We start from the raw sequence: 27,211 nt of genomic DNA, 5'->3' as shown, positions 1-27,211 counted from the left end.
TAGACAAAATAAGTTTGGGAACCACTGATCTAAACTTTCGTATTTAAAACATTAGTAAGATTATAGATTGTCAAGTTATTGTTACAATTGAACTGTTGTTACAATTGTAAAAGTGATATGTCAAAATCTCGTAGCTTTGTTACTTATTCATGTTACTTTGTAACTGTTGTCAAAAGCCTTAGCGATGATTAAGTTACGTACCGGAAGATCACGTCTTTTACCTTTCATCTCGGTCCATTCTTAAGTTGAAACGTGCTCTACATAAAGTTACATCTGTGGAATATTGTTACGACCGGATACTATTGTGTAACTAAAATACTTACGACCTTCTTCCGGTTGTGTTTTGACTTTTAAAAGGTAAGAGTTCTTACCTTTCTATCAAACCTAATGCTTTTTACAAAGCTTCCTTCCTTAAGTATAATAAAATCTTTGCACAAAGCTTGGAACTATATCACATACTTTATTTATGAATGGAAACATAAAAACTTTTATTTTTTTTAATCTGTGTCTTACGTAACATATTTAAGGTCATACATTTACTTGTAATATTATTGTTTCCGTTTGTGACTTCATTGTCAATATAAAATAACTATTACTTTTAAATTTAAATAGACTGTCGGAAAGAGTATTTGAAATGCAACATAAAAGAAAGTTTGTCACGAGATATCTTGGATAAAGTCATGTCATTTCCTAGTGTTAGATCGTTGTTATAAAGGTCTAGCTGTTGCACGCAACTCCATCCGTGCGGATTATAAAAAAGACTTGATAAGTAGCCTATGTGTTCTTCCAGACTATGTTCTACATCTGTGTCAACTATCATCAAAATCCGTTGACGCGTTCCGGAGATACCATCAAACAAACATCCATCCATCCAAACATTCGCATTTATAATATTAGTAAAATTGTTGTCTTTGACGCTACAATGATGGCGTGAGTCAGTTCACGCGAACATCCAATTTGTTTATACATCAACAAAACAAATTGTTACCGTCCTTTGTTTTAGTCTTCCGACAAGTTATTCTTTTTAAAGCCGTGTTTTCATTATAAATGTGCTTTTGTTTCGTTCGCTAAGTCATTACAAGTTCTACGGAAAGCATATACGATGAGTGTATTATTCTTATGGTGAAGGAAAACATCGTGCTGCAACCTGCACATATCTGAGCAGATATTCAAAGATGTGTGAAGTCAACCAACTCGCACTTGGCCAGCGTGGTTGACTATGGTCTAATCACCCTTAACTTAGGGTAGACTCCGAGCCCCTCGGTGGGGACGTATAGTGAGCTGATGATGATGATGATGGTGTATTATTCAGTGACATGGGATATGTTTATGTTTTTTAATTTGTAGGTGATTTCTCTTACAATTTGATTTTATATAACATTAACACATTTTAATTATGCTAGTTAGACATTGAAGTAAGTACACGAGGATTTTTATCTTTAAGACTAGCGGTTGCCCGCGACTCCGTCCGCGTGGGATTAAAAAAATAGCATACGTGTTCTTCGAGACTATGTGTATGCCAAATTTGATCAAGATTCGATCAGAAGTTTTGGAGATACCTTCAAACAATAATCCATACATCCATCTATATAAACATTCGCACTTACAATATTAGTAAAAAGTGAAATTACCTTATATTACAGTGCAAATGTTCACGTTTTATTTCTGGTACTGTGATTTGAAGATTAAACATCTGATCTGTACTAAACTTTCTAGATATTTTGTCGGTTAAAAAGGATTATTTCAAAAACAATGTCTGTTAATTTATTCCATCAGCTGGCAACCCTAGCGCCATCTCGTGCCGAGAACTCGATACACGAATCATTTTCTTTATGTAAATGAAAGTATTCCATTTGCATACAGCTTTGCCCTTTTCTTTTAAAGATTCAGCACCGATTCCCGTTTCTTCTTTGTCTCGAGTAGAGGGAGATAGACTTAATGAACCAAATACGTATTTTTTGAATACCCGTATTACTTCAAATATTTACCAATATTCATGTTCTTTCTCTCCATATAAGCGCTTTGTTGAAATATATTTGATGAGCTTTTTCATTAACATCATTATTAAAAAGGAATTCGGGCAGCTTTCCGCATGTACAATCTACAGAGTGCCTATCACGAATATTCGTGGGAATGTTTTCGTAACGTAATCGCCTTTTTTTATATTGTGCACCGGTCAAATCTCATTTTCGTAACAGAACGCAATTATTTCTAATAGACATTCGAGTCATCATCGGTCGCACATTTTTTTTTTTTTATATCAAAAGGTGGCAAACGAGCGTGCGGCCACCTGAAATCACTGAAATAGCGAAGTGACCGTTGCCCATAGACATACGCAATTGCATATGCGTTGCCTACCTTTACCGACGGAGGAGAGGATGCACACAAAGAAAATATCTTCCATTTCCAAGCATCCTCTCATCCGGAAAGTCTACTTTCACTTCCCATCCTTGCCTTATAAAGAAAAGGATGGGAAGGGAAAGAGGACTAAATTAGGCCTCCGGGACGCACACGCATCAGACGAAACGCGGAATTGCATCCACTTCACGCCTGTCTTCTGTGTGGTCGTGGTATTTCACCGGGCGAGCCGGGCCGATTCGTGCGAAGATGTTAAAGCGGGCTCTACCACTGTTAAGAAATACTTGTAAATATATAACTGCAAAAATATTATCTTCCTGTCAATCGAAAAATGGTCAGAATAAGATAAATATTTTTGCCAAGTCTATATTCGACATATCTGTATTACGTATAAAGGCTTTGACTGTGAGCAAACACGCCGCTGACCTGTTCAATAGTCGTCTTTTCGCGAAGATATGTGCCGACATAAAAATGTAACGTGAGAATAGAAACGAATCGCTATTTCGCACAACGAGTTGTTAAAGCAAATAGTCTTTTCTAACGTGAAATATACGTGATATTTTGTGCTATAAATATTTCTTATGTGTTTGTGATAAATATTATTATGTTTCTGTGATATTTACATAGCGATTTAGTTCATTTAAATTCATAAAATTACATACTAATATATTTGAATTAAAGTAACGAAGTCTGTCTTTATACACTGTTAGGTATTTCGTAGTCCCAGAGCATCGTATTCTGTAGCACATTGCTACGCGTTGTGATTACTCCGATGCACTGTATCATGAAGAACGTAGCGCTGTATTTTCGAAGTAAAACAGCTATACATCCCCGTAGCTACGTAGCGTGGTCGCACGGTAAAACCGTAGGACCGTAGATACGTAGCTCCGTACAGCCGCAGCTCTCATCGTAGCCTCTGTTACGTGCAGCGTTATATTGTTCACTTTTCGTATTATTTCGGTCAAATATAATGCTTGCCGCCATATGCTTATGACGTATGTTGTCTTAAGGTATAAATGCAATTTAAAAATGTAAGTTATATCTTCTTATATATAAAATTCTCGTGTCAGAATTTTCGTTCCCATACTCCTCCGAAACGGCTTGAGCGATTCTTATGAAATTTTGTGACCATATTGAGTACGTCTGAGAATCGGCCAACATCTATTTTTAATCCCGCGCGGAGGGAGTCACGGGCGACAGCTAGTATTATTACAAAAGTAAATCTTTTTTATTATGTTGCTTGGATGGCTTATATTGATGTTTTCTAAATCCTATCAAAATTACTTTCGTTGGTGAAAAATGGAACAAATGATTTGTTATTTCACAAGAACAATGCGAAAATTTTAATTAACAACAAAACGAAAAGCATTCCTTATTGTTTACGAAATGAGAATAAAAAGTTATTAATTGAATTGGATTATAACAAAGCTGTGAACAGTCGGACAAAGGTTCGAGATTTATTGAAATGTAAAACAATCAACGTAGATAATTTCACGCCAGTAGATGATTCTCGAGATAAAATGGATAATTTAAATCAATGTAGTGTAGCTCTATAGGAATATTTTGATATTATTAAAGTTTTTACAGTTTACATTTCATGATGGTAAGGTAACCAGTACTAAAATGTTAAAGATTCGATGTGGTATTATCCAGGCTTTGATTTAAGGTTATTTTATATGATTATAACTTCTAAAATAAATCATGAGGGTCCAAGCGTATCTTGGTGAAAATTCATTAGACTTCTCATACATTTGCCTCTTTGTAAAACAAAAAAATATCCAGTACACGTATTTTTATATAGCTTAATTGTTGTATGTGGAACGAACTCAAAATGGATACACTATGTAGATCATTAACAGTGCTATTTCAGTCCAAAGTAATTGAGCACATGGTTGCGCCCAGTGAAACGGAAATCCGACAGTTTCAATTTCGTATAAAGACATTCAGAGCATCCGTAGTACTCAATAAACGCCAAAACAACGCCGACGTGTTCAGACCATTAAGTTTCCCATTTCCCGAATTCGACACGAAACGAAAAGCAGAAAAAGGTTAAGCGTTGAATTTTTTAAGCGCGAAAAGCACATTGTATGCAGATGAAAACGTTGTGAATAGAACGAAAATGATTTTGTTTACAAGCTATATTTTTGTGTACACTTAACCGTAAGTTTCTGAGACCAAAGTACCCGTTTAAAATATATTATCTCTTTTTTTATAGGACAGGGATAACGATGTTTTATTTTTTTTATCATACGGTGGCAAACGAGCGAGCTGCCACCTAAAATCGCTTAAATAGCGAAGTGACCGTTGCCCATAGACATACGCAAATGCATATGCGTTGCCTACCTTTAATCGACGGAGGAGAGGATGCACAGAAAGAAAATATTTTCCCTTCCCATGCATCCTCTCATACGGAAAGTCCACTTCCACTTCCCATCCTTTTCCTTATAAGAAAAAGAATGGGAAGGGAAAGACGACTAAATTAGGCCTCCGGGACGCACACTCATCAGACGGAACGCGGAATTGCTTCGTGGTATTTCACCGGGCGAGACGGGCCAATTCGTGCGAAGATGTTAAAGCGGGCTCTACCACTGTTAAAATGTGTTTGTAAAACGATGTGTTTCATACAGTGATAGTGACCTCAAAAATCAACGGTAAGCAGATAAATTGTATAAATACTCTTGTCTATTTTCGGGATTATCGGATAATTATGATTTATTACAGTTCATTGTATACCAACTTAGATAAATATGCAATCTAATAGAGCTATTACACAGAAGAAAAGTAACATTTTGCTATGAAAAATCTTTAAACACCTTGACTATATCAAATTTAATAACAAAAGAAAAGAGCTTTTAATAATTGTTGAACTGTTATTTTTAATATAAACGTAACAAAAACCACAAATGTAGGTAATGTGTTACTCTCAGAAGCCAAAGTTTTACGGAACTTTGAGTGCGTTCTTTTTTAACCTGATGGAGCGTAAAACGCTCTAAGCCAGCTGAATTTCACCGCAACTTTCTCACAGCGGCTATTTTATTTAAGCCGTTTTAACATTTAGCCTTTATTTCTTGTTCTATTTTTATTCTTGAATAGAGTGGTTTGAAAAATCTTGAGTTATTTTTATTGTAAACGTTGACTGGAGTAGGTTCAAGAAGATGTGCATTAAAGAAAATTCTTATATCGAATGTGCAATTTCAAACTAATACTAATACTTTAAGGTTATTCTATTCCTCTTATTAGCTTGCTTACGACTATATTTATTTGTTTAAAAAGTGTAAGTTTGTGCAAGCATACCGCGACGGCATACCGCACGGAATTAAAAAAAAACATAATTATTAACCTAAGTGTTCTTCCAGACTATGTTTTACATGTATGCCAAATTTCTTCGAGATCCGTTCAGCGGTTTTGGATATCCTTTAAAACAAACAACCATCCATCCATCTAAACATTCGCATTTATAATATTAGTAAAAAGTATCATAGTAAGATAAGTGAAATATTCGTATTTTAAACAAATCTTGTATAATAAATTACACCCACTTCTTGTTGTCAGATTTTTCTGAAATTTGATAAACACATTTACTTCTACTGATAAAGTAAATTTTTATGTTTACTGTCATTGTAAATCCAAGATGGCCGCTGAGAATCAAATGAATAGATTTATCTATTCATTTGTTTACAACATCGTAAAATTCTATTCGTAACATTAACTATAATAATAACTTAATAAAAATATATTGCTAAAAGTAGGAATTGGCTTTAATATTTTTAATATTATTTGTTTTTGTTAAATATACAGAATTAGAATTAGTACTTCTGTTCTCGTTACGTATTATTTTTATTGAGATTTAACTACTATTTAATTTTAACTTTGTTACAGTAATTTGTATGACAATTTTTAAACATAATTTTTTTAGTTTCTTAGTGAAGGAAGGTTGACTAAAAATAATCTCGTTTTGAAAGGTTTTTATTCAATTCTGACGCTATAATATAATCCCCCCGAGAAGTCCGGAGGAGTTTACAAAGTGTCAGCGCCTTAAAAATGTTAAATTTAACTTTGACTTTTATTCCATTTAAAACTTGGGACTTTAACTCTTGGTTTTAACTTTTAGTTTTTTGTGGCTTAGTTATTTTAAAATTGTGTACATTTATTGTAGAAAAATCTTGTATTTTATTTTTTGGTATATTATTAAAATATGGCCCGAGACCAAATACAAAGCACAAGATAGAGCGAACTGTGGACGCTCTTTGCCCTATTACGGGGACATAGGACTTTAAGTCATTAAAATATTGTATTTTATTTTAGCAATTTAACCATCATTTTCTTTTTATTTTATTCAACAAATATGTCATTTAAATGCGTAAATAATAAAAACCATAATTGTTTGTAAGAATTAAATGCGTACAGATTGTAACTAATTTGCAGATTTTTGTTGTAAACTAATGTACTTTAAAAAAATATCGTGCATTAACTTGATTGCATACAGAATAAGCAATATAAGTTACATAACATCGGATACATAAATAAGTCGAGAATCCTTGAATGATTTTTCACGGTTTACAAACATTTTTAAGTGAAAATTTTGCAGAGGAGTTTTACTCTGTTGCGTGCACTCTGACAGCTTAATGGCTATCGTTCATTAACTCCTTAATTATAAAGCGCACTTTAATTAAACACGTCAGTTCACTCGCCAATTAAATGCTTAATTAAACAATATAACCAAGCTAAGCAACACTCCAGTTGTTATAACAAAATAACTAAGTAACATAACATATATGTATTATCTAGTTAAAATAAATATAGAAATTTTATGGAATGTAATGGTAAAATTATCATAAAATAGCTTTCGTCCGCTCCATTGTCCGCCAGTAGTTAATTTCTTCTAATAAGAAACCTATTTGTTCTTCCTGACTATGTTCTACATCCATGCCAAATTTAATTTAAATCCGTATAGCAGTTCCGGAGATACCTTCAAACATACATCCATCCATCTAAACATCACCATTTATATTAGTAAGATAAACCAATAAAGCACGGGCATTATGTACAGTATAAATTACGTAATCAACACGTAGAAAGAAACGCTACTGTGCCCGGTGTTTCTGTGCACTTTGTATAAAACATATCGTCATCGTTGTCTTTCATCTTTGACTAGTAAGTTCAATTTCAAAGTCAATAATTTAGAAGGTTTATTAACGGTTAGACTCTAACTTATGTAGGAAAATATTCTACCTTAAACCCTATCTATATTATTTGGGTTAACTATGTTGAGGTTAGAAATATACTTTATATTAAGTAGAGTAAGTTATTTAGTATATCAGGTTAAGTTATTATTAAACCTTGTTTATAGTAAACATGAATCATAGTTCAGACGCCATTAGAGCGTAACTAACTAGATCTTGGGCAAGTTTATCCCTTAGAGAACGTAATCCAAGCTTCATAACTTATCAAACAAAACTTTCAACGATGGCTGAAGCCTATAACTTTATTAAAGCGAGAATAAATTGTATTATAACTTGTTGAGTAACTTTCTATTGGTAATTGATGTAATATTGTATCAAATTCGAAAATGGAACACAATATTGTTATTAATCTATTGTTTAGTAACTATTATTAAACTTAGTAACTATTGATAAGCTTAGTAATTTATAGTAACTTAAAGAATTTTATTGTTTGTAATTTGTACAATGTATTATGTATTTTTCCACTATATATAGGTTTGTCCTTTTATGTAAACTAGCTTTTGCCCATGGCCGTGGCCGCTTGAATTAAAAAAATGTAGTAAGTTCGTTCTGCCAGATTATGATCTACATCTGTGCTAAATTTAATCGAAATCCGATTAATCGTTTTTGACATACGTAATAACAAACATATAACCTAGCCATCTAAACTTTTTAATTTATAATATTAGTAAGAAAATAGATTTCTGATACTACTCTGAATGAAAATTGGAATTTTACTATTAGCAAATACTTGGAAACACGTACGGAACGTCTGGATGGGTCTTAAAGGCATCCGTTCTTTCGACAATAGCTTAAACATAGAACTAAGAGTCGTAGAGGGAACGGTCCGCTGGGCAATAATAAGCGGCTTACAACGCTTGTGTGAACAAGACTTAACAATAGACAAGAATAGACGATTCTAATAGAAAATTACGAGTGAATTTGAATAATAAAATTGGTCATGAGTAAACATTAAATGTACAGATATATCTTACTAATATTATAAATGCGAATGTTTGGATGGATGGATGGATGTCTGTTTGAAAATATCTTCGGAAAGGTCAACGGGTATCGATGAAATTTGGCATAGATGCGTAACATAGTCTGGTAGAACACATAGGCGACTTATTAAGTTTTGTTTTAATTCCGCGCGGAGGAAGTTGCGGGCTAGTATGTTTAAAAATTATTGTTGCACCGAGAGTCTTATTAGGGTTCTTTAAACAGTCTTTAAGTGTTAGTCTCATATAAATTTTACTTACGTGATGACCTCTTAACTTTTCTAAGTACAAATTACGAGTATTTATTTCCCATGATATTATTTTATACTGTAAATAATAAAGTAAGATTCTTACAAATTAAGTAACTTAAAAGATATTAATTTTCATGTATGAAGAAATATCCATTTCTTTGCTCTACTTTGTTGTCATGTTAAACTTTCTCAATTTATTTTAATAGCTGACGTCATCTCTGTGATGTAAAATAATAAACATTGTATTTAAGTTATGAGGTTTTCTAACTTGATATTCGTACAAGGTAAGAGTCGCTTGGAGATTATCCGCGAAGGAAAGTTTACAACTTTAATTAGATTTGGATCGACGTTAATCCTGGTATAGGTAAGTGTAATTTAACTTTCAAATTTAAAGATTAAATATTTTTTTCAAACGCAACGGTGATGTTACTATCGCGATAAAAAATTGTGAATCTCCTTACAAGAAAAGAGTAGGAAGGTGAAGCGGATTTGATGGAGGAGGCGACGCATAGATAGGGAAAATATTCTCTTTCCGCGCGTTTCCTCCATCGATTTAAGATAGACAAGGCATCTACAATTGCTAATGTCTATGGGCAGCAATTGATTCGCCATTTCAGCGAATTCAGGTGGCGGCTTGCTCGTTTGCCACCTTATAATTTTAAAAGCATACATTGCTCATCAGGCAATAACGAACATCTCGATGCTACTAGCTCCATCTATATTAAATAAACAGACACTTTTGTATTGCGTAGTTATTAATTTCTAAAGAAACCCAAGAGATGTCACTATCTAATATGTACTTATAAAATGTTTTTCGTTATTGATTTGATTTTTTTTATTTCTTGGTACTTAGTAACTTGTTATAAAATTAAAGACAAATTAATGAGTGTTGGTGATTACGTCCGTAAATAAATCTTGTCTGGTTCGAATAAAAAAACCATGACAGCGAGACATGAATATAACATGAAAGGGTAGAGGGTGTGCCTCATCCGCCCTCCGCGTCTCAAGTGCCAAATAATTTAGTTCGACGCTAGCAGGAAGTGTAATGAATATTTCAGAGTATATAGGGGGATACAAAATATGTCTAACATAACATGTCAAACACATATATGGATTAATATGTTAACTGTATGTAATATTAGCTTAAGTCACAATTCCAAAGTAGAATGTCGAAAATATAAATAATAAATATCAAATGTACAATTAAAATGCAAAGTTATTCGATAAGCTTTTTATTTTATTAAATACTAGCTCGCCTATGTGTTCTTCCAGACTATGTTCTGCATATATGCCTAATTTCAGCAAGATCCATGCAGCCGCTCCGTAGAAACCTTGAAACAAACATCCATCCATCCTTACATCCAAACATTCGCATTTATAATATTAGTAACATAAGACGTAAGATTTTTAAACCTTTTATTATTCAGAAGATTAAGTGAATATTGTAATGTGTTTATTACTAAATATTTACTTAATGCTAAGTGACAAATAAAAATTTAATATTTTATTTATTCCAGTTTGTACAGTCTGCAGAAAGCTTCCGCAATTTCCATCTATATTTCAGTATACAAAGAAGGCTTTGTTGATCTTAGCGTTGCAGGCTTTACGCTTCAGGAGGATTACCTGCGCTGCTTTCCTTCAAAATACCTTTCGCCAAGAAATATAAAATTTACAAGAAAATTTATACAAATTTTAACTGTTTTGCAATTGTAGATATGATAAGACTAAGAGTTATATTTATTTCATCATCAGCTCACTATATTATACATCTCCACTACCCTATGTTGGGGGTGACTAGGTCATAGTCAACCACGCTGGCCCAGAGCTGGTTGGTTGACTACACACATATCTTTGAATTACTTCTCAGATATGTGCAGGTTGCATCACGATGTTTTCTTTCACCGTAAGAACGTCGGATAAATGTACATATGTAAATTGGAATTTGAAATACACAGTGGCACATGGTGGGCTTCGAACCTAGGACCTGCAGATTGCAAATCAAGTGCTTAACCCCTAAGCCACTTACGCTCTACATTTAAAAAGTTACCGAATGTGACATAGTAATGTTTCATAGTTTTGTATAAAAAGACAATGTCTATATATCTTCTTGATTAATAAACATGAGTTTCGTAGCAGTGTGTTCACACAACTAAGACTATGTTTGTCTTCTGTAGCGCTGCTACGTGTTAACGCTACGGAAGCTGCGGCACTCGGCGCTTTGTTTAATTTGTTACGCGAACTTCTGAAAGCTTAGAGCACTTTTATTACACAACCTACTTTATGAGAATTATGTTTAAACGAAATTTCAATGAATTTTTAAATAGGACGAATTTTTTAAAAACAAATTTGCTTAGAGTAACTTTAATTATTATAAAAGTCTAGCCATTTTATGAAACAATTTTAATAAGTTGATTTCATTCGAAATGACGTACGTGTGGTGAATCACCTATAATGAAGTACTGATTGATGTCGTGGCTCCATCTATCGATGGATTAATGCATTTCAATTATATGCAAATTCATTCGAGCAAATTCGTACATTTGCAATAGAATATGTTTGCATTGTTATAACTCAGATCATAATATTAGTTATACCAGTCTAAAACCATGTTTCCACTGGCGCGTTTATCATTACTAGCTGTCGCCCGCCACTCCGCCCGCACTGAATTAAAAAAAAACTTAATTAGTAGCTTACGTGTTCTTCCAGATTATGTTCTATATATATGCCATTCAGTGTTACCTGTGCAGCCGTTCTGGAGATATCTTCGGACAAACATCCATCCAAACATTAGCATTTATAATATTAGTAAGATTAAGCTAAGATGTTTAAACGCTTCTCAATCAGATAAACCAAATAAGAAGCATATCAATCAAGAATTAAATAATGTATGTTCTACAAAAATAATGCAATAGCAAACAATTAAACCAACATTTCACCATCATCATAATCATCATCATCATCAGCTCACTATACGTCCTCACTGACAGGCTCGGAGCTTATCCTTAGGGGTGATTTACATTTACCAGGTGATGCTCCCTATATTTGCATTAACTGAATTTTTTAAAACGTCTGATAACATTTCAATTGTTTGCTTAAACATTGTATTCCCTTGCTTAGTGTAACTGTTATTGATGCTATTAAAGAGGGAAGTATTCAAACGATTGCGTTAATGAAACTTAATAGAAATATACTTAAAGGCTTACATTCTCTTTATTACTAACAAGAATCACTTCGTTCTTGAATAAATCTTTTGGTCCCGTGAATTGTTACGTTACCGTTTATAGTGTGATAGATTAAGCGTTGGTTTCTGAGACCAAAATCACTTTATAAAATATATCGTGACCCACAGATAACAGTTTATTTTTTACGGGGATGTTTGTCTCAGAAACCAAGTAAGAGAGTTATTTAAACAGTTACTAATAGTGAATTATTATACAGCTCATATACTTCTCCACTAAGCTCCTTGAGCCTACCTACGTCAGTGATGACTAAACCTTAGTCTTTACGAGCAATTAGCTAACGATAAGTGTAGATTTCTCATCTTAAGTCTAATCGTCTATCAATGTGCGTTATTTATTAAATTTGGAAGACAGTACTTCTACTTACTAATATTATACATGTGAATGTTTAGATGGATGGATGGATGTAAGTTTTATTAAAAGTATCTGCAGAACGGCTGCATGGATCTGGATGGAATTTAGTAAAGATGTAAAATGTAATCTGGAAGAACACATAAGCTACTTACTATGTTTTCTTTTAATTCCTTACAGACGGAGTCACATGCGACAACTAGTAGATTGTATATCTTGTGGCTTGGCTTATATTTAAATACAACTCTATTTTATAATCTTCAGTTTACATTTACTATTACGTATTGTATCGCAATTTCATTTAATTCAGGCACAATCCGCACCTGCGTTTTGTCGGCACTTGCATAAATAATCGCTGTTTAAACATTCGTTAACCAAAACAAATTGGTATTCGCGTATTTGAGTTTTAGTGTTCATATATCATTAACATTAAACCTTATTTTGAATTCATGTTAGGTTTATATATGTTTCATGTTTCGCTTTGGCTTGATATGCTTACATTTTCAAGTACTTTTTAACGCATAATTTTATTGTTGTTGAGTTGCTATTTCTTACCTATATTTCTACAGTGGTAGAGCCCGGTTTAACATCTTCGCACGAGTTGACCCGGCTCGCCCGGTGCAATACCACGACCATACAGAAGACAGGCGTGAAGTGGAAGCAATTCTGCGTTTCGTCTAATAAGTGTGAGTCCCGGATGCCTAATTTTAGTCCTTTTTCCCTTCCAGGCTTTCTCATAAAGAAAGGATTGGAAATGGATGTGGAGATTCTGGATGAGAGGCAACGCATTCGCTATTGCTTATGTCAATGGGCTTCGCTATTTCAGGTGGCCGCTCGCTCGTTTGCCATTTGTTTGATATAAAAAATACGTTTAAAACTCGCTACACACCTTTATACTGAATAGTCCGACAAAGTAACTCTCTGTATAAAACTTTATAAGAACATATTGCACTTACCTGACACTCGTATGTGCCATTGTCTCTTTTCTGCACAAATTTAATCTGCAAAGTCCAATCCTCAGAGCCCTCGCCGTGTAGGACCTGCGAAAGATATGTTATTGATTAAAAATAGATAGTAATTGATAGTCAAACTTACTGATTATATAAAATTTCATAAAAATCAGTCAAGCCGTTTTTGTAACTAACATTCTGACAATAGAATTTAATATATATGTAAGATTGTAAATTAAAATTTCTTAGAGAATTAACATTTTTGGACACCTTCAGATGAATAAAGTTTCATCATACCTTGATCATGAAATTACATATGCACAGAGAACGAACAACCATTGATTTTCAATTGTTTTTATAATTATACTCAACAAAAAACGGTCCCCTGCATAGCGAATAGTCGCCAATAAAGTGAAAGCGTTAAATTTAAATCGCACGTCATTAGAGCTACGGAAGCATCTCGATCGAGCAAAAACGTAGCGAATCGTTCTCCCTGCGATTTCATTTAAAACTAGCGTAAAGCATCACGGACGCGGATATCGAATCGAATAGTTTCCCGATCAATTGACCAATCGTTAGCTATCGTCGACAATTTCTCGTTCAAATTAGACCGCATTAAATTACATATTCATTAGCTTTGGCCAAATGTTAATTTAAACTGTAACATTTGTAACAAACTGCCCATCCGTAATTATGTTTATTGATGTCGTTTTAATTACTAAAAAGTGGTTAACGCAATGTAAATTTACTGGCTTAAAATAAACTTTTGTGTATCCGTATCTAACATTATTTTGTTTATAAATATTTATTTCTATGTACGGAGCGCGTCAGTAGCTCAGGGGACAAACACTTGACTTGCAATCTAGAGGTCCTGGGTTCGAATCCCGCCGTGTACCAATGTTTTTTTTTTTATTTCCGATTTACATAAGTTCCTTTATCCGACGTTCTTACGGTGAAGGTAAACATCGTGGTGCAATCTGCACATATCTGAGAAGAAATTAAAAGATATGTGTGAAGTCAACCAACCCGCACTTGGCCAGCGTGGTTGATTATGGTCTAGTCACCCGTAACTTAGGGTAGGCTGCGAGCCCCTCAGTGGGGACGTATAGTGAGCTGATGATAGGAATACAATTAAAATGAGAAATCTCTATGAGAGAGTCTACACAATTTTACCTCTAAAATGCTTTAATCTTACTTATTATTATTAATTTTACTTATTATTATTAACTTTAATCTTACTTATTATTACAAAATTGTTTGTATCACAAATTTAAATATTGAAACATTCCAAAATAAGTCCATAGATAATAAATATGGTCGGACACTGAAGTGTTTATATAATTTCTCACTTCTATTGAATTCATATATAGATATTTGAGTGCTATTTTATTACGAATTTAAAAAAATAATTTGTTATTGCACAATGCACATTGTGTCGATAACTTTTTAAATGTAAATTTATTACTATTGTAAATAACTCTATATAGATTGGACATAGTTATTAAAACTAAATTTTATTTACCTGGAATCGTTCGTCGTTCGTGTATGTAAATTTACCGGAACTTAGAATGTGCCAGTCGCGTTTCCTAATCCACGACACTTGCTGGAAAAACAATACAACCTTACAATTACATTATACCGCTGTTACACCACCGATAAGGCTACTGTAGGAAAATTTAATTTTCAGTAAAATATTTGCAGTTTCATAATTTTGCAAAAGTTTAATTTTTTGTCTTGAATGTTACAACTGATGTTTAAATCCATATCCCCCACCCTTAAAACTCATAAATATTACAGCTGTCAAGTGCCATCAGTGAAGGGCCAACTCAAAAAACAAACATCGTCTAATACATCTGAAAAAAAGTAAAAAAAAATGATTGCAGTATGAAATACATACCCCTCGTTCGTTCAAATGACCGACGAGACAATGCAAGTAAGCTGTGCCACCAAGTTGCGCAGTGACATTGCTTACTGAGTTATTTGCCGTCACATCTGACGAAGGTTGCGCTCGCCAGCCGCGTGACCGTGATGTGCCGTGGTGTCCTGAAAGATATAAATTTTAATAGAAACAAAAACAAAAAAAAAATGGTAGCTTACGACATAATCGAATTGGATCCTTTGTTTTTGATTAAGGTATTTATTTAAGTTTTAAATCGATTCGATAGACATACCAGAGTGCATTCCATTTAAGTATTCGCTTCTAGTACAAAGTAAATAAGATATATTTTTGATCGATATCATGCCTCGGTTATTGGGTTTGGAATTTCATATATCTGTCATAACATTAAAAAATTTAAATCGTTATTTTAAAATTATATATTCGTTTAAACAATACAATTGCCGCACCAAAAGCCTTTCTAATACCCCGGTTAGATTAATATGTGTTGGTGTGTAGAAAATATAATCGAGCTTTACATACAGGGTGTTGCTAAGAGCGTAATACGCGCCTAGATTAAGGCTGCGGTCAGCGGTCAGTTTACGGTCTCTTGTCGCCGCGATTACGAGCGCGCCTGATATTTGCTCGTACTCCAAATTACATGTACATTTTCCTTTTTTTATACAACTGATATTGCTCGGGTCCAGGGTAATATGAATAATGTTTGGAATAAAATTATTCTGTTTCTTTAGGTTATATATTATAGTTTATTTTGTTTTAACAAAGCTTTATAAGTCTAAAGGACCTAGCATGAAAAATTGCGAGAAAGTGTTGTTTACATCATTGCCAACGTATTAGATTTTTTATATCCTCTCCTCCGTCGATTAAAGGTAGGCAACGCATATGCAATTGCATATGCCTAGGGGAAACGGTCACTTCGCTATTTCAGCGATTTCAGGTGGCCGCTCGCTCGTTTGCCACCTTATGATATAAAAAAAGTTTTTGTCAATAGAAAGAATATCGAATAATTTTTATAACAATGTAGTAACTGTTTTAGAATTTAATAGTTACGTTGTCGAATATTTTCTTTATTTCTCCCGTGTCTAGATCGTGACTCGTAAACATGCAAATGAAGGTTGTATTTCCTCGCATAATACAAATTTATGCTCTCCAACGATACACTATGGAGTCCCGCAATGCGTACGCTATATGTGTATTAACGCTACGTCAATTCTTATTTATATTATATAAATTGTTAAAGATTTTTTGGTTACGAAAAAACAAACGAGTCCGATCCCTCATTATACATGACTGTTATTCTTAACAACTTAAAGAGTTGCATCGCTACGTATATTATTAAACTAGCGATCACCTGGAACTTTGTTATCGCAGAATTAAAAAAAAATAGCCAATAGTGTTCTATGTATCAGCTACCTTCCCTACCAAAGACGACAGGCAGGGAAAAATTTAAAAACTGATTTTTGGTTATAAGCAAACATCACTTATATGATTTTTTTTAATATCACATACAAACATTCAAATTTTATTATTATAATATGTAAATATAAATAAGTAGATAATGAATATGAGGAGGCGAATTATCTGGAGGGGGAGTTTGGGTATATCGGTTCGAAACGCAGATGCAATTTGTAATACACTTGGACTGTGAATGTCTAAAGGCCGAAGTAGTCGATTTTCTTTATTGTATATCGTGAGATTCTATTGTCAAAATAAGAATTATTTAAACAAATAATTATTATTTAAAACAACCTTCATAATACCAGCATACGTAGTAATTTCAAATGTAACGTGCATCTAGATTAGGGGTGCGGTAAAGCTTGGCTTTACTGGCACTTGTCGGCGCGTTTACGACCGCGGCAGGGCTTTGGCTCGCTGCGGCGATGTGTTTGTCTTTTTCAATTGTAATTATCTTAAGCGTATACTCTTAGCTTTTAATTAAATTTGGAATACAAAGAATAGACTCATTTTAAGTGAATGGAGAAGGAAAATAAACAGGTTGTATTTAGTTAACCGATAATATGAGATTTTATGTTATTAAAAAGAGGTAAAATTATTCAATAGATACTTCCATGTAACAGTAAAAGTGCGCATATCATCATCATCAGCTCACTATACGTCATCACCGTGGGGCTCGGAGCCTACCCTAAGTTAAGGGTGATTAGGCCATAGTCAACCACGCTGGCCCAGTGCGGGTTGGTTGACTTCACACATATCTTTGAATTACTTCTCAGATATGTGCAGGTTGCATCACGATGTTTCCCATCACCGTAAGAAAGTCGGATAAATGTACATATGTAAATCGGAAATCGAAAAACACATTGGTACATAGCGGGATTCGTACCCAGGACCTGCAGATTGAATGTCAAGTGCTTGACCACCATATAATAATATACATATAAAAAATTTAATTAAATTTTCATTGTTTTAAAGATATTCTTATATGTAGGTGATATTTTATGTAAAAATCCTGTGTTATTTGTCAGAACGGTTAATTCGTTCTTTGCTCGTTAGTTCTAAAATAATGTGGTTAAATTACCTTCATTTAAATTTTATATGTTTAACCTAATTTGTTTTAATTAACTTTTAACAAAGCTTTATAAATGAAGAGAATTTTACTTAGATAGTAAATCTGAAAACGTAATTGTGGATTTATGACAAAGGATTTTATATTCACCCAATATAATTATGATATATATATACATACTTATATATATATACTTCTATATATATATATATATATATATATATATATATAGAAGTATATTTGGCCAATTGTTACTAAAGCCAGAATTAACTTATATATTAAATTCTCGTGTCACAATTTTCGTTCCCATACTCCTCCGAAACGGCTTGACCGATTCTCATGAAATTTTGTGAGCATATTGAGTAGATCTGAGAATCGGCCAACATCTATTTTTAATCCTGCGCGGACGGAGTCGCGGGCGACAGCTAGTATATCATATAATTTTTCTTACATAATAAAAAGTCGCATACTATCTTATTAAATATTGTAAAAATCTTTTATCACTGTTTTGTGAATGCTAAAATAAGTATAAGAAATCAAACTAAAGATATCAAGTTTCAAAATTAAATAAAACGCATTTATCAATAAATACTAAGCAATATTATATTCTTGAGATCTTTTTTTATATATTTTAGCGAGAATGAAATGTTTACTGCAAATATGAGATTAAATATTCTTATCGAAATGTTCTTGTGCAGAGAGGGGCCGCATTGCGCACTTCAGACGTACGAGCACAAAGTACGGATTTATTTTTTACGTCACCCTGTTTAGATTGGCTGAGACTTTGACGATAATAAAATTGTCTAAAGTATTTTCTTAAGAAATCTTGAAAAAACAACATTTGATTTAAAAATCAAATAAATACGATTTGATGTTTTTTTATGCTTAAATGCTTTTAACGAATACTAAATGTGGCTATTGAAAGATACACAGAACTTCTTATTAAAATTATATTAAGAAACAATTTTAACTGCTCCTTTCAAGAGTTATTTCCAATAATTCGTTTAGTTTAGACTTATTATTACGAGTGAAGCCATAGAAATCTATATTAATGGATTTCTTTACTTATATTTTACACGTGTTAGTCAACTCTATGTGTGACTGCGTGCCAATAAATTTTTACTTTTATAATCTTGTCAAATAAAAGATGTCATCAAATAATAAGCAATCTAATATAGCGGGCGTGTATTTAAATTAGTCGCCATAGTCTTTGTTATTACGATCGTAGAAAATGCCCGTCGCATGAATCGTAATTAACTTATGCACCAACTTAAATGGAGTTTGTAATATTTGCCTCTGAACGAAAACGGACCGAAGAAGTTTAGAAAACATTTCTTTTTTTTATGAAAAAAGTTAAATGCGAGGTGCATTTTGCAAGTGGCCAGACTAATAAAAGTAATATTGTTCTACAAAAAAAAATGTTGTGACACTGTAATATAACGTAAAAGATCTGACACTTAGCTACTATTTGTTTTAAGTTTAGTTTACTATCAGCTTTCGTTCGGTGAATAAACGTCATCATCATCAGCTTACTATACGTCCTCACCGAGGGGCTCGGAGCCTACCCTAAGTAAGGGGTGACTGGCTTTAGTCAACCACGCTGGCCCAGTGCGGGTTGGTTGACTTCACACATATCTTTAAATTTCTTCGCAGATATGTGCAGCTTGCATCACGATGTTTTCCTTCACCGTAAGAACGTCGAATAAATGTTCATATGTAAATCGGAAATCGAAAAACACATTGGTACATGGCGGGATTCGAACCCAGAACCTGCAGATTACAAGTCAAGAATGAAACCCCTGAGCCATCGACGCTCTGACGCTCGACGAATAAACTTAACCCATTGAAAACCTTCCATTCCATTGGGAAAACGTCAACATAAAGTTGGTATCTGAAATACACTTAGGATTTCAGATTAATTGAGATGATAGTGATTTAACAAGGAGTCAATTACTAGGTGGTTTACCCTACTCTGACTTTCACCTGCCGAAGAAACGCCCTTACAAACATTGTCATCCAAAGAAAATGATAGGGTGAACGATACGGTTTTGTACGGGTGTTTTAGCAGTGCAAACTTACGGTAAAAAAGAAGTTAAACTTAGCTAGTTTTTCAGCCATTTCACTATTAAACATCATATTAAATACTGGTTATAACATATTAATTTAAAAAATGGATTTGTAACTTCATACAAGCGAAGTCATCTTTGGCAATAAACATGCCAATTTTTTTTTTCTTTCCACGTTTATTCGAATGTTTTATTCATAAACAAGAAAGTATAGGTTTAATGAAAATAATAAAAGAGGTTAAAATAAAAAACAATAACCTTTTCTGTAGCTATATTGTTTTTCAAAATTACTCATACGTAGTTTCAAAGCGGTGAATACTACATTTTAATTGAGTTCTGTTCGTATTAACTAGGTCTTTGTTGATATAGAATAGAGAGAAACAGAGCTATTATGTAAAAGATAAAATATATGTTATTTAAAAACATTGAATAATGTATAAGTTGTGTAAAAGCCCTTGAATACCTTATTTGTGCGGTCAGATAAATGTTTCATTGTGTCTTTAATATTTTTTTTATTACTTATATTCATCAGCTCACTATACGTCCCCACCGAGGGGCTCGGAGCCTACCCTAAGTTAAGGGCGATTAGGCCATAGTCAACCACGCTGGCCAAGTGCGGGTTGGTTGACTTCACACATATCTTTGAATTACTTCTCAGATATGTGCAGGTTGCATCACGATGTTTTCCTTCACCGTAAGAACGTCGGATAAATGTACATATGTAAATCGGAAATCGGAAAACACATTGGTACATGGCGGGATTCGAACCCAGGACCTGCAGATTGCAAGTCAAGTGCTTGACCACTGAGCCACCGACGCTCCTTACTTATATTCATTTATTTAAATAAATATCATCCCACTGAGGTGTTCAGAGCCTACCTTAAGTTAGGGGTGACTAGGCAATAGTCAACCACGCAGACCTAATGCGGATAGGTTGACTACACATATATCTTTTGAATTTCTTCGTAGAAACACTTATAACAATGCTATTGACAAAAGAGTCTTAAATCTATGATATTAAATAAAATATTAAAAACGAATAATTAACTAAAATATGTTACTAAAATTTTTTTTATTATTTGTTCGTAAAAATTCAAAATTAGAATATAAATCAATATTGCCTACCTTTTTATTTTATGTTTCATAAAAATACGAAAATAACGGAATGATTTCTATAAACTCCCTAAGAAGTTGTAACGGCGTACCTTTTCTAGAATTTATAGGAACAAAAACATCCCACGCTAACCTTTAGTTTCGGCGTACGGTGTCATAAGTTAACCCCTTGTCACATTTGGCACTTTAGGCTTACATGAAATATTGAAACCAATATCCATTATCCCTGTTTACCCTATTTTATGTAAACTAGATTGACGATGTTTACGAGTAAAAAATGAACCAATAGGTACTTCGTTTTTAAATAACTTCCGATACTAATCTTACTAATATTATAATCTTATTATACTTCTTACTAATATCATAGTAATATTATAAATGCGAATGTTTGGATGGTTGTTGTTTGTTAAAAAGTATGTCAGGAACGGCTGCGTGAATCTCTATAAAATTTGGCATAGCTGCAGAACATAGTCTGGAAGAACACATAGGCTATTAAGTTTTCTTTAATTCTGGGGGGAAGAAGTCGCGGGCGACAGTTAGTATTCTAATATTTTAAAATGTTTAGTGTAAATTTGTAGTGTAGTTTCAATATAGGTTAAAGAAACAAAAACTACGCATATAAAAGTATTGAAAAAGTCGAAATATAATAATTTTCAACAGACTTGCTAACAGCCATAAAACTCGAAAAAAAAAGTTTAATCAAAGGTTGAATTGTTTCGTAATAAAAGCAGGGGCCGTAGTTCAGTTTTAATCCAGGATTTTCGATTGAACAAACAAATTGCTGTATAGTAACGGACAGACTGTGTTTTTCGTTTGGCAGGTTATTAATTATTTAAACTGCTACATTATTTAAAGCGAACAACGTTTTTAAACGATGCCTTTTATTTGATACGATGTTATTTTTTTTTTGTAAAATAATCGCGCCACTCGTAAGCTTTTACAATTGCTTAAATATACAACTGCACACAAATTGAGAGTTCTGCCTCAAGTTCTAATACGACCGTGCATGCTCCGCAGTTAGTGGTGATAAGTACTAGTACTATATTCTAGTACGTAGTACTTCTATGTGGTCGTGGTATTTCACCGGGCGAACCGCGCCAATTCGTGCGAGTATGTTAAAGCCGGCTCTACCACTGTTAAATTATAATGTAATTTAAACAATTTTGTTGGTTTTGTTATTAAATCAGAAAAGTATTGTAGTAGTGTATAAGAAATTATTTATTTTTTAATTTTCCCTGCTTCTGATCCCTAAGAATATATGTAATTGATTTGTTCGATTTTAATCTACATAGGAACTTACTCTTTCTTTATTGACTCTATAAGTTCAGGAAAAACAAAAGTTAATACTAATCAAATTGAATGTAAAACAAAAGAAGATCACACTTTGTTTGACTAATTCATTACGATTGTTTCCCTTTGTGTCACGTGGTATGAAAAAAAATCACCGTATCCGACTGAGATTTAGCGGGTTCGTATGAGCGTTAAATTAAAATTGTACCCTCTATTTGTTTGTGTAATATTTCACATTCATTCCCGACAAAGTATTCGAAATTCGAATATTAAAAAAAACAAATCTAATAAAAACGCTGATGCGCACGCAAAAATCTGCCAAAAGAAATATCCAAACGTATTTTAGGCGTATTAAATAAATTGTAGGCATATTTTTTTTCTTTGTAAAAAAGTAATTTGAATGTTTGTTTAGTATGGATGGAGAAAACTATATAGGCTACTTAATCATTCATACATTAGCTCATGCCCGAGATAACTTAATTAGTAGCTTATGTGGTCTTCCAGACCATATTCTACATCTCTGTCAAATTTCAGCGAGATCCATGCAGCCGTTTTGGAGAGACTTTCTAAAAACATCAATGCATTCGTTTATCTTTCCAAATCTTTGCATCTATATATACAAAAGAAAGTTAGTTACACTATTTATAACTCAAGAACGGCTTTACCGATATGGCTGAAAATTCGCGAGGAGGTAGCTGAGAGCCAGGAGACGGCAATAAGATACTATTTATTCATTTTTTTATGCCTTGAAGAGCTGTTTTTTATTTAACTTACTAATATTATAAATGCGAATGTTTAGATGGATGTGATGTGGATGGATGGATGGCTGGGCTACACTCATTAAGGTTTTTAATTTATCCACGCGGACGGAGTCGCGGGCGACAGCTAGTTTATAATATCAGTAAGATGTTAGTAAGTGTTAATATGGCTTTCTAATAGCAAAAGAATATTTATAATCAGTCCAATAGTTTGTAGTTTTTCAAATGTTTCGGCAATGGGAACTCATGATAGCAAAACAAATCTCCATGGCAGCACGAATAAGTTAAACCTCATCGTCAGAGCTTGTTTGGATTATCGTATTAGTGTCAAGGTTATTTTAGTGTAGTTATTAATTTAATATCATCCTTTCTTGTATAACGTTCAAAGGGCGTTACTAAGTTACTTTATGATTACACAGTTTAAAGACCCTCACAAGCTAAGAAATATTTTCCATTGATTAAACATTTGTTTGATGTAATGTTTTGATAAATTGAGACATAAATTTCAAATATATTTTCGTCTATACAAGCTATTGAATCTATTTTGGTGTTAACAAACGAAGTGATCATCGACTCCTATAGACATCTAAGATAACAAATGAACTGCAGAAAGGTTGCTGGCCTTCGAGAAATAAGTACGCTTGCTTCTTGGTGGGACTAAGTTGAATTTTTAAAAAGATTAATTCCAAACGTACCCAATGACTGGTATGACCACATAATATTTATATGGTAAAAATTAATTAACAAAGGCCGTGCTCGCATTGACGGGGGCATAGCTACACCCCATGATTGTAAATCGTGTTTTGTGTTTTTATTTCACAGTAATAAAGCTTATATAAATACTGTTTGGCGTATTATAACATGTACGTAATGGTTTAAATTAGGGTTCTGTTGCGTGGACATTGTTGTACGTTTACGACCTGTGAAGCAAACATTGTACTTTTTTCTAGTTTTATAACTATATCCTATTTGCTTAGGTTACGAGATTTTGTTTTATATTTATATTTAACTTGTGTTGTGTGATTTTTCCCAGGTATATTCTTTTATTAGATTTGTGTTTATTTAAGTGATTTAATTAATTGATGAGATGAAATTTTATGGAAACGTCTCCTGACAATTTAAAAAGGTTAAATATCTTGTTGACGATACAAACGGACCTCTTTACAGACATTTCTTACTCATAATTTTATATTTTTAAATTCAGAACATTTTATGTTTTTCTCCTTTTTTGTTCTTCTGAAATGGTACATAAATATTCTTTTTTGTGTTTGTTAATTGTTTCTTTAATATTATTTTATTTTTCATTCTTTTCGAAATTTTCCGAAGGTATCGCTCGAGCTTTTTCTTCCTCTATATATCTTTTTGATAAAGTAAAAGCGACTCAACTTATTTGCAGAAGACAGGTTTTATGAAGCGATATATGACTTATCAGTAACACATTACATTATTAGATAAAGCTTTTAAAAGTTTCCAAGTTGTTTGGGACTTTTGAAAAACTCGTTTCAACACTTCAAAGTCGCTGCTTCGTTTTTTCTCTGACGTCATAAATGAGAATTGCCTCTTTTTGTTACGAAAAGTTTAAGTCATTACGGATTCATACCGGTTAAGTTGAAGTTGCGTACGGGGCCGCATTGCGTATATTACTTAGAAATGGGGTTTGTATTTGTCGAACTTTTTTTTCTCTTCAAGTGACAAATATATGCTTTACATATTTTACTAAAATACAAAAAATCAGTTCAGTTTCTTCTACTGATAAGTAGTCAATTTGAAGCAATAGAAATAAGTGTCCAATTTGTGACATCTTGTTATTAATTTTGAATTCTCATAGAAGTTATGTTACTTTTTAACGATATCTTGGTAGAAAAATATTTTTTGACATGCAAACATTACGATATATCAATCTCTTTAACTTTGCTGGCTTGACCATCCGGAAATGTGGATAGATTTCAAAGGCAAGGAAGCATATCTAGGTCGTACGATCGTGCGATGGTCGCTCGGGTGCCCTAGATTTAGTCAAATGTGCATAAAAGGCAAGCGATCGTACTAACGGATCTACTCTGTATGAAAGAATTAAAATAGAAAGATTAATCATAGAAAATTGATTCCTTAAAATATTACTTTAAAATTACGATAATTTGATTTCATATAACTCAAAAAAAATGCTATCTTAAATAAAGCTTTGAGTAATAATTAATTTTAGACAAATTAACTGAGAATTAAATTAAGGTATATTAATTTATTTTCTTAAGTATCTTTATGTGGCTTCTCAGATTGTTTGTCTAATAGCGTTTACATTTTAACATTGAATCTCTCTACCTAATATACCTTGTTAGAAGCCGTAACACGTGTTAGGTAACAGATTAATTAAATCAGATTAAGCCACGATTAAAGAGGCATCGGACGCAGCGTTGGGTTCTGAATAATAAACAAGAATAGAGTACGCCTTTTAAAAACCTACTAAGCTGTAAATTACTATGAATAATTAAGTTGTAAGATGAAGTTATACTTGGCATAAGTATGTTTTCTTTTGTGAACCCACAAAAAAATCAATAAAATATTTAAATTATAGTTACCACATTAATATTCACGTATTCTTAATAAATCGTTGTGTTGAAAATATAAAAAAAATCAAACATAAATTATTTTACAAAACACCTTCTCATATTTGCTGTTCAAACTATATTAGTCAAGGGTATATAAAATTTATTCTTTGAAATACAATATGGGAATAAGTAAGTGGAACGTACTGATATCTCCAGTGGACGATGTGATGAGAGGCAGCATGAAGAAGATGGCAGCGGCGAGCGGCGCGCCCACGCCACCCGCGACTCGCCATCTCATCTGCAACAATAAAATATATTACTAGTTATGTGTGACTTTATAAATATATAACCTTCATATCCTTGCCTTTGTCTCCGAAGGCATGTGTAGTTTTATATCTCCATATGAAAATCGTTGATAAATCATAATAAACAGTATTTAAAAACAAATTCACAGACTCAGCTTTCAGTTCAGGGCACCTATAAAGTTAAAGTTGGTCGCATAATTATCCTCTAGCCCGCCCGGACCCTCATTATTGTTAATGTAAATGTTTTCAACTTTTATAATAACCGTATTCCTATTAACGCAACCTCGCAGTTTCCTGCGAAAAATTATACAAATCCCAAGCAGTTAGTTCAACTTTGTAATTAGTTTTTATTTTACTGTTATTACTGTTTGTATCGTTCAAGAAGCAATTTGTGCAGCGTTTGACTTAGTAATTTGATGTTTAATATTTCAAAGAAATTAAATTTTTTTGATACTTTGTCTGCGCAGAATTAAACAAGAGTTATTATACTTTTTGTTACTTTAGACTATGCTTTATACCTGTAACAACAAACAAACTTATTCTAGAGGAACATATAGATAGCCTATATGCTATTCCAAATTATGTTCTACATTTATACCAAATTTCATTCAGATCCATGAAGCCGTTATAGAGATACAAGATAGTAACAAATGTCCATCTATCTATCCAAAAATTAACATTTATAATATTAGTAAGAATGAAAAAGAAAAAAAGATTGAAAATAGTAAGATTATATTTTTCAATTGTTTTTTTTTAAGTGAAAAGAGATAACAATATGTTTGTGTACTTTATACAGTGCTCGTAGCAGTGGAAATCCACGGTTAAAAGGATAATCTTCTTCAACAAATCAAAAGTTATAACTCGTAACAAGCACAAAGTATACTGGAATGTAAACTTTGCAACTGATCCCCGGGAATAATGGGACGGCAACTGATTTCGGAGTCAGTTACAGATGTTCTACTCAAGGGAAATATTGCCTCAACTGTGTAAATCAGATGTCAAAAGTGTCTTGAATGATGACAGCCCATCATTTGTGAGTGATGTAGAGACGTGATCTAGAGTATTGACTCAGTAACAAGAGACTCATTATATAAGAGAATCTTTTAGCTGTCTCCCTTAGTGAGGATTTAAATGTACACATTAATTAATTATCAATTATGTTGTAGTAGTGTTGTATAATAATGCAAATTAACAAGAATGTCGCCACAGCTTTGACTGGATAATATAATTAATTTTATAATATATTAATATTTAATTAATTTCTACAGGAGTTAATTTTATAATTTTCTCTTAATGCATTAAAATTTAAACAAATAATAGAATTGATTAATTTCTATAATACACCA

At 32.9% G+C, this 27,211-nt stretch overlaps 1 protein-coding gene across 2 annotated transcripts in view; it reads right to left on the bottom strand.

The window, feature by feature from the left end:
• LOC106114290 (hemicentin-2) overlaps positions 1–27,211 on the bottom strand; it is a 220,266-nt gene that overhangs the window by 6,346 nt on the left and 186,709 nt on the right. For both annotated transcript variants that reach the window (XM_013307429.1, XM_013307428.1), the window contains 4 exons: positions 25,765–25,858; positions 15,267–15,412; positions 14,892–14,972; positions 13,376–13,459 (listed from right to left, as the gene is read on the bottom strand). In XM_013307429.1, coding sequence (XP_013162883.1) covers positions 13,376–13,459; positions 14,892–14,972; positions 15,267–15,412; positions 25,765–25,858 — 405 coding nt within the window. The remainder of the gene's footprint in view (positions 1–13,375; positions 13,460–14,891; positions 14,973–15,266; positions 15,413–25,764; positions 25,859–27,211) is intronic.

Source organism: Papilio xuthus, unplaced genomic scaffold, assembly GCF_000836235.2.
Source record: "Papilio xuthus unplaced genomic scaffold, Pxut_1.1 DF828142.1, whole genome shotgun sequence".
NCBI lineage: Eukaryota > Metazoa > Arthropoda > Insecta > Lepidoptera > Papilionidae > Papilio > Papilio xuthus.
This window is presented reverse-complemented; position numbering and strand designations above follow the sequence as displayed.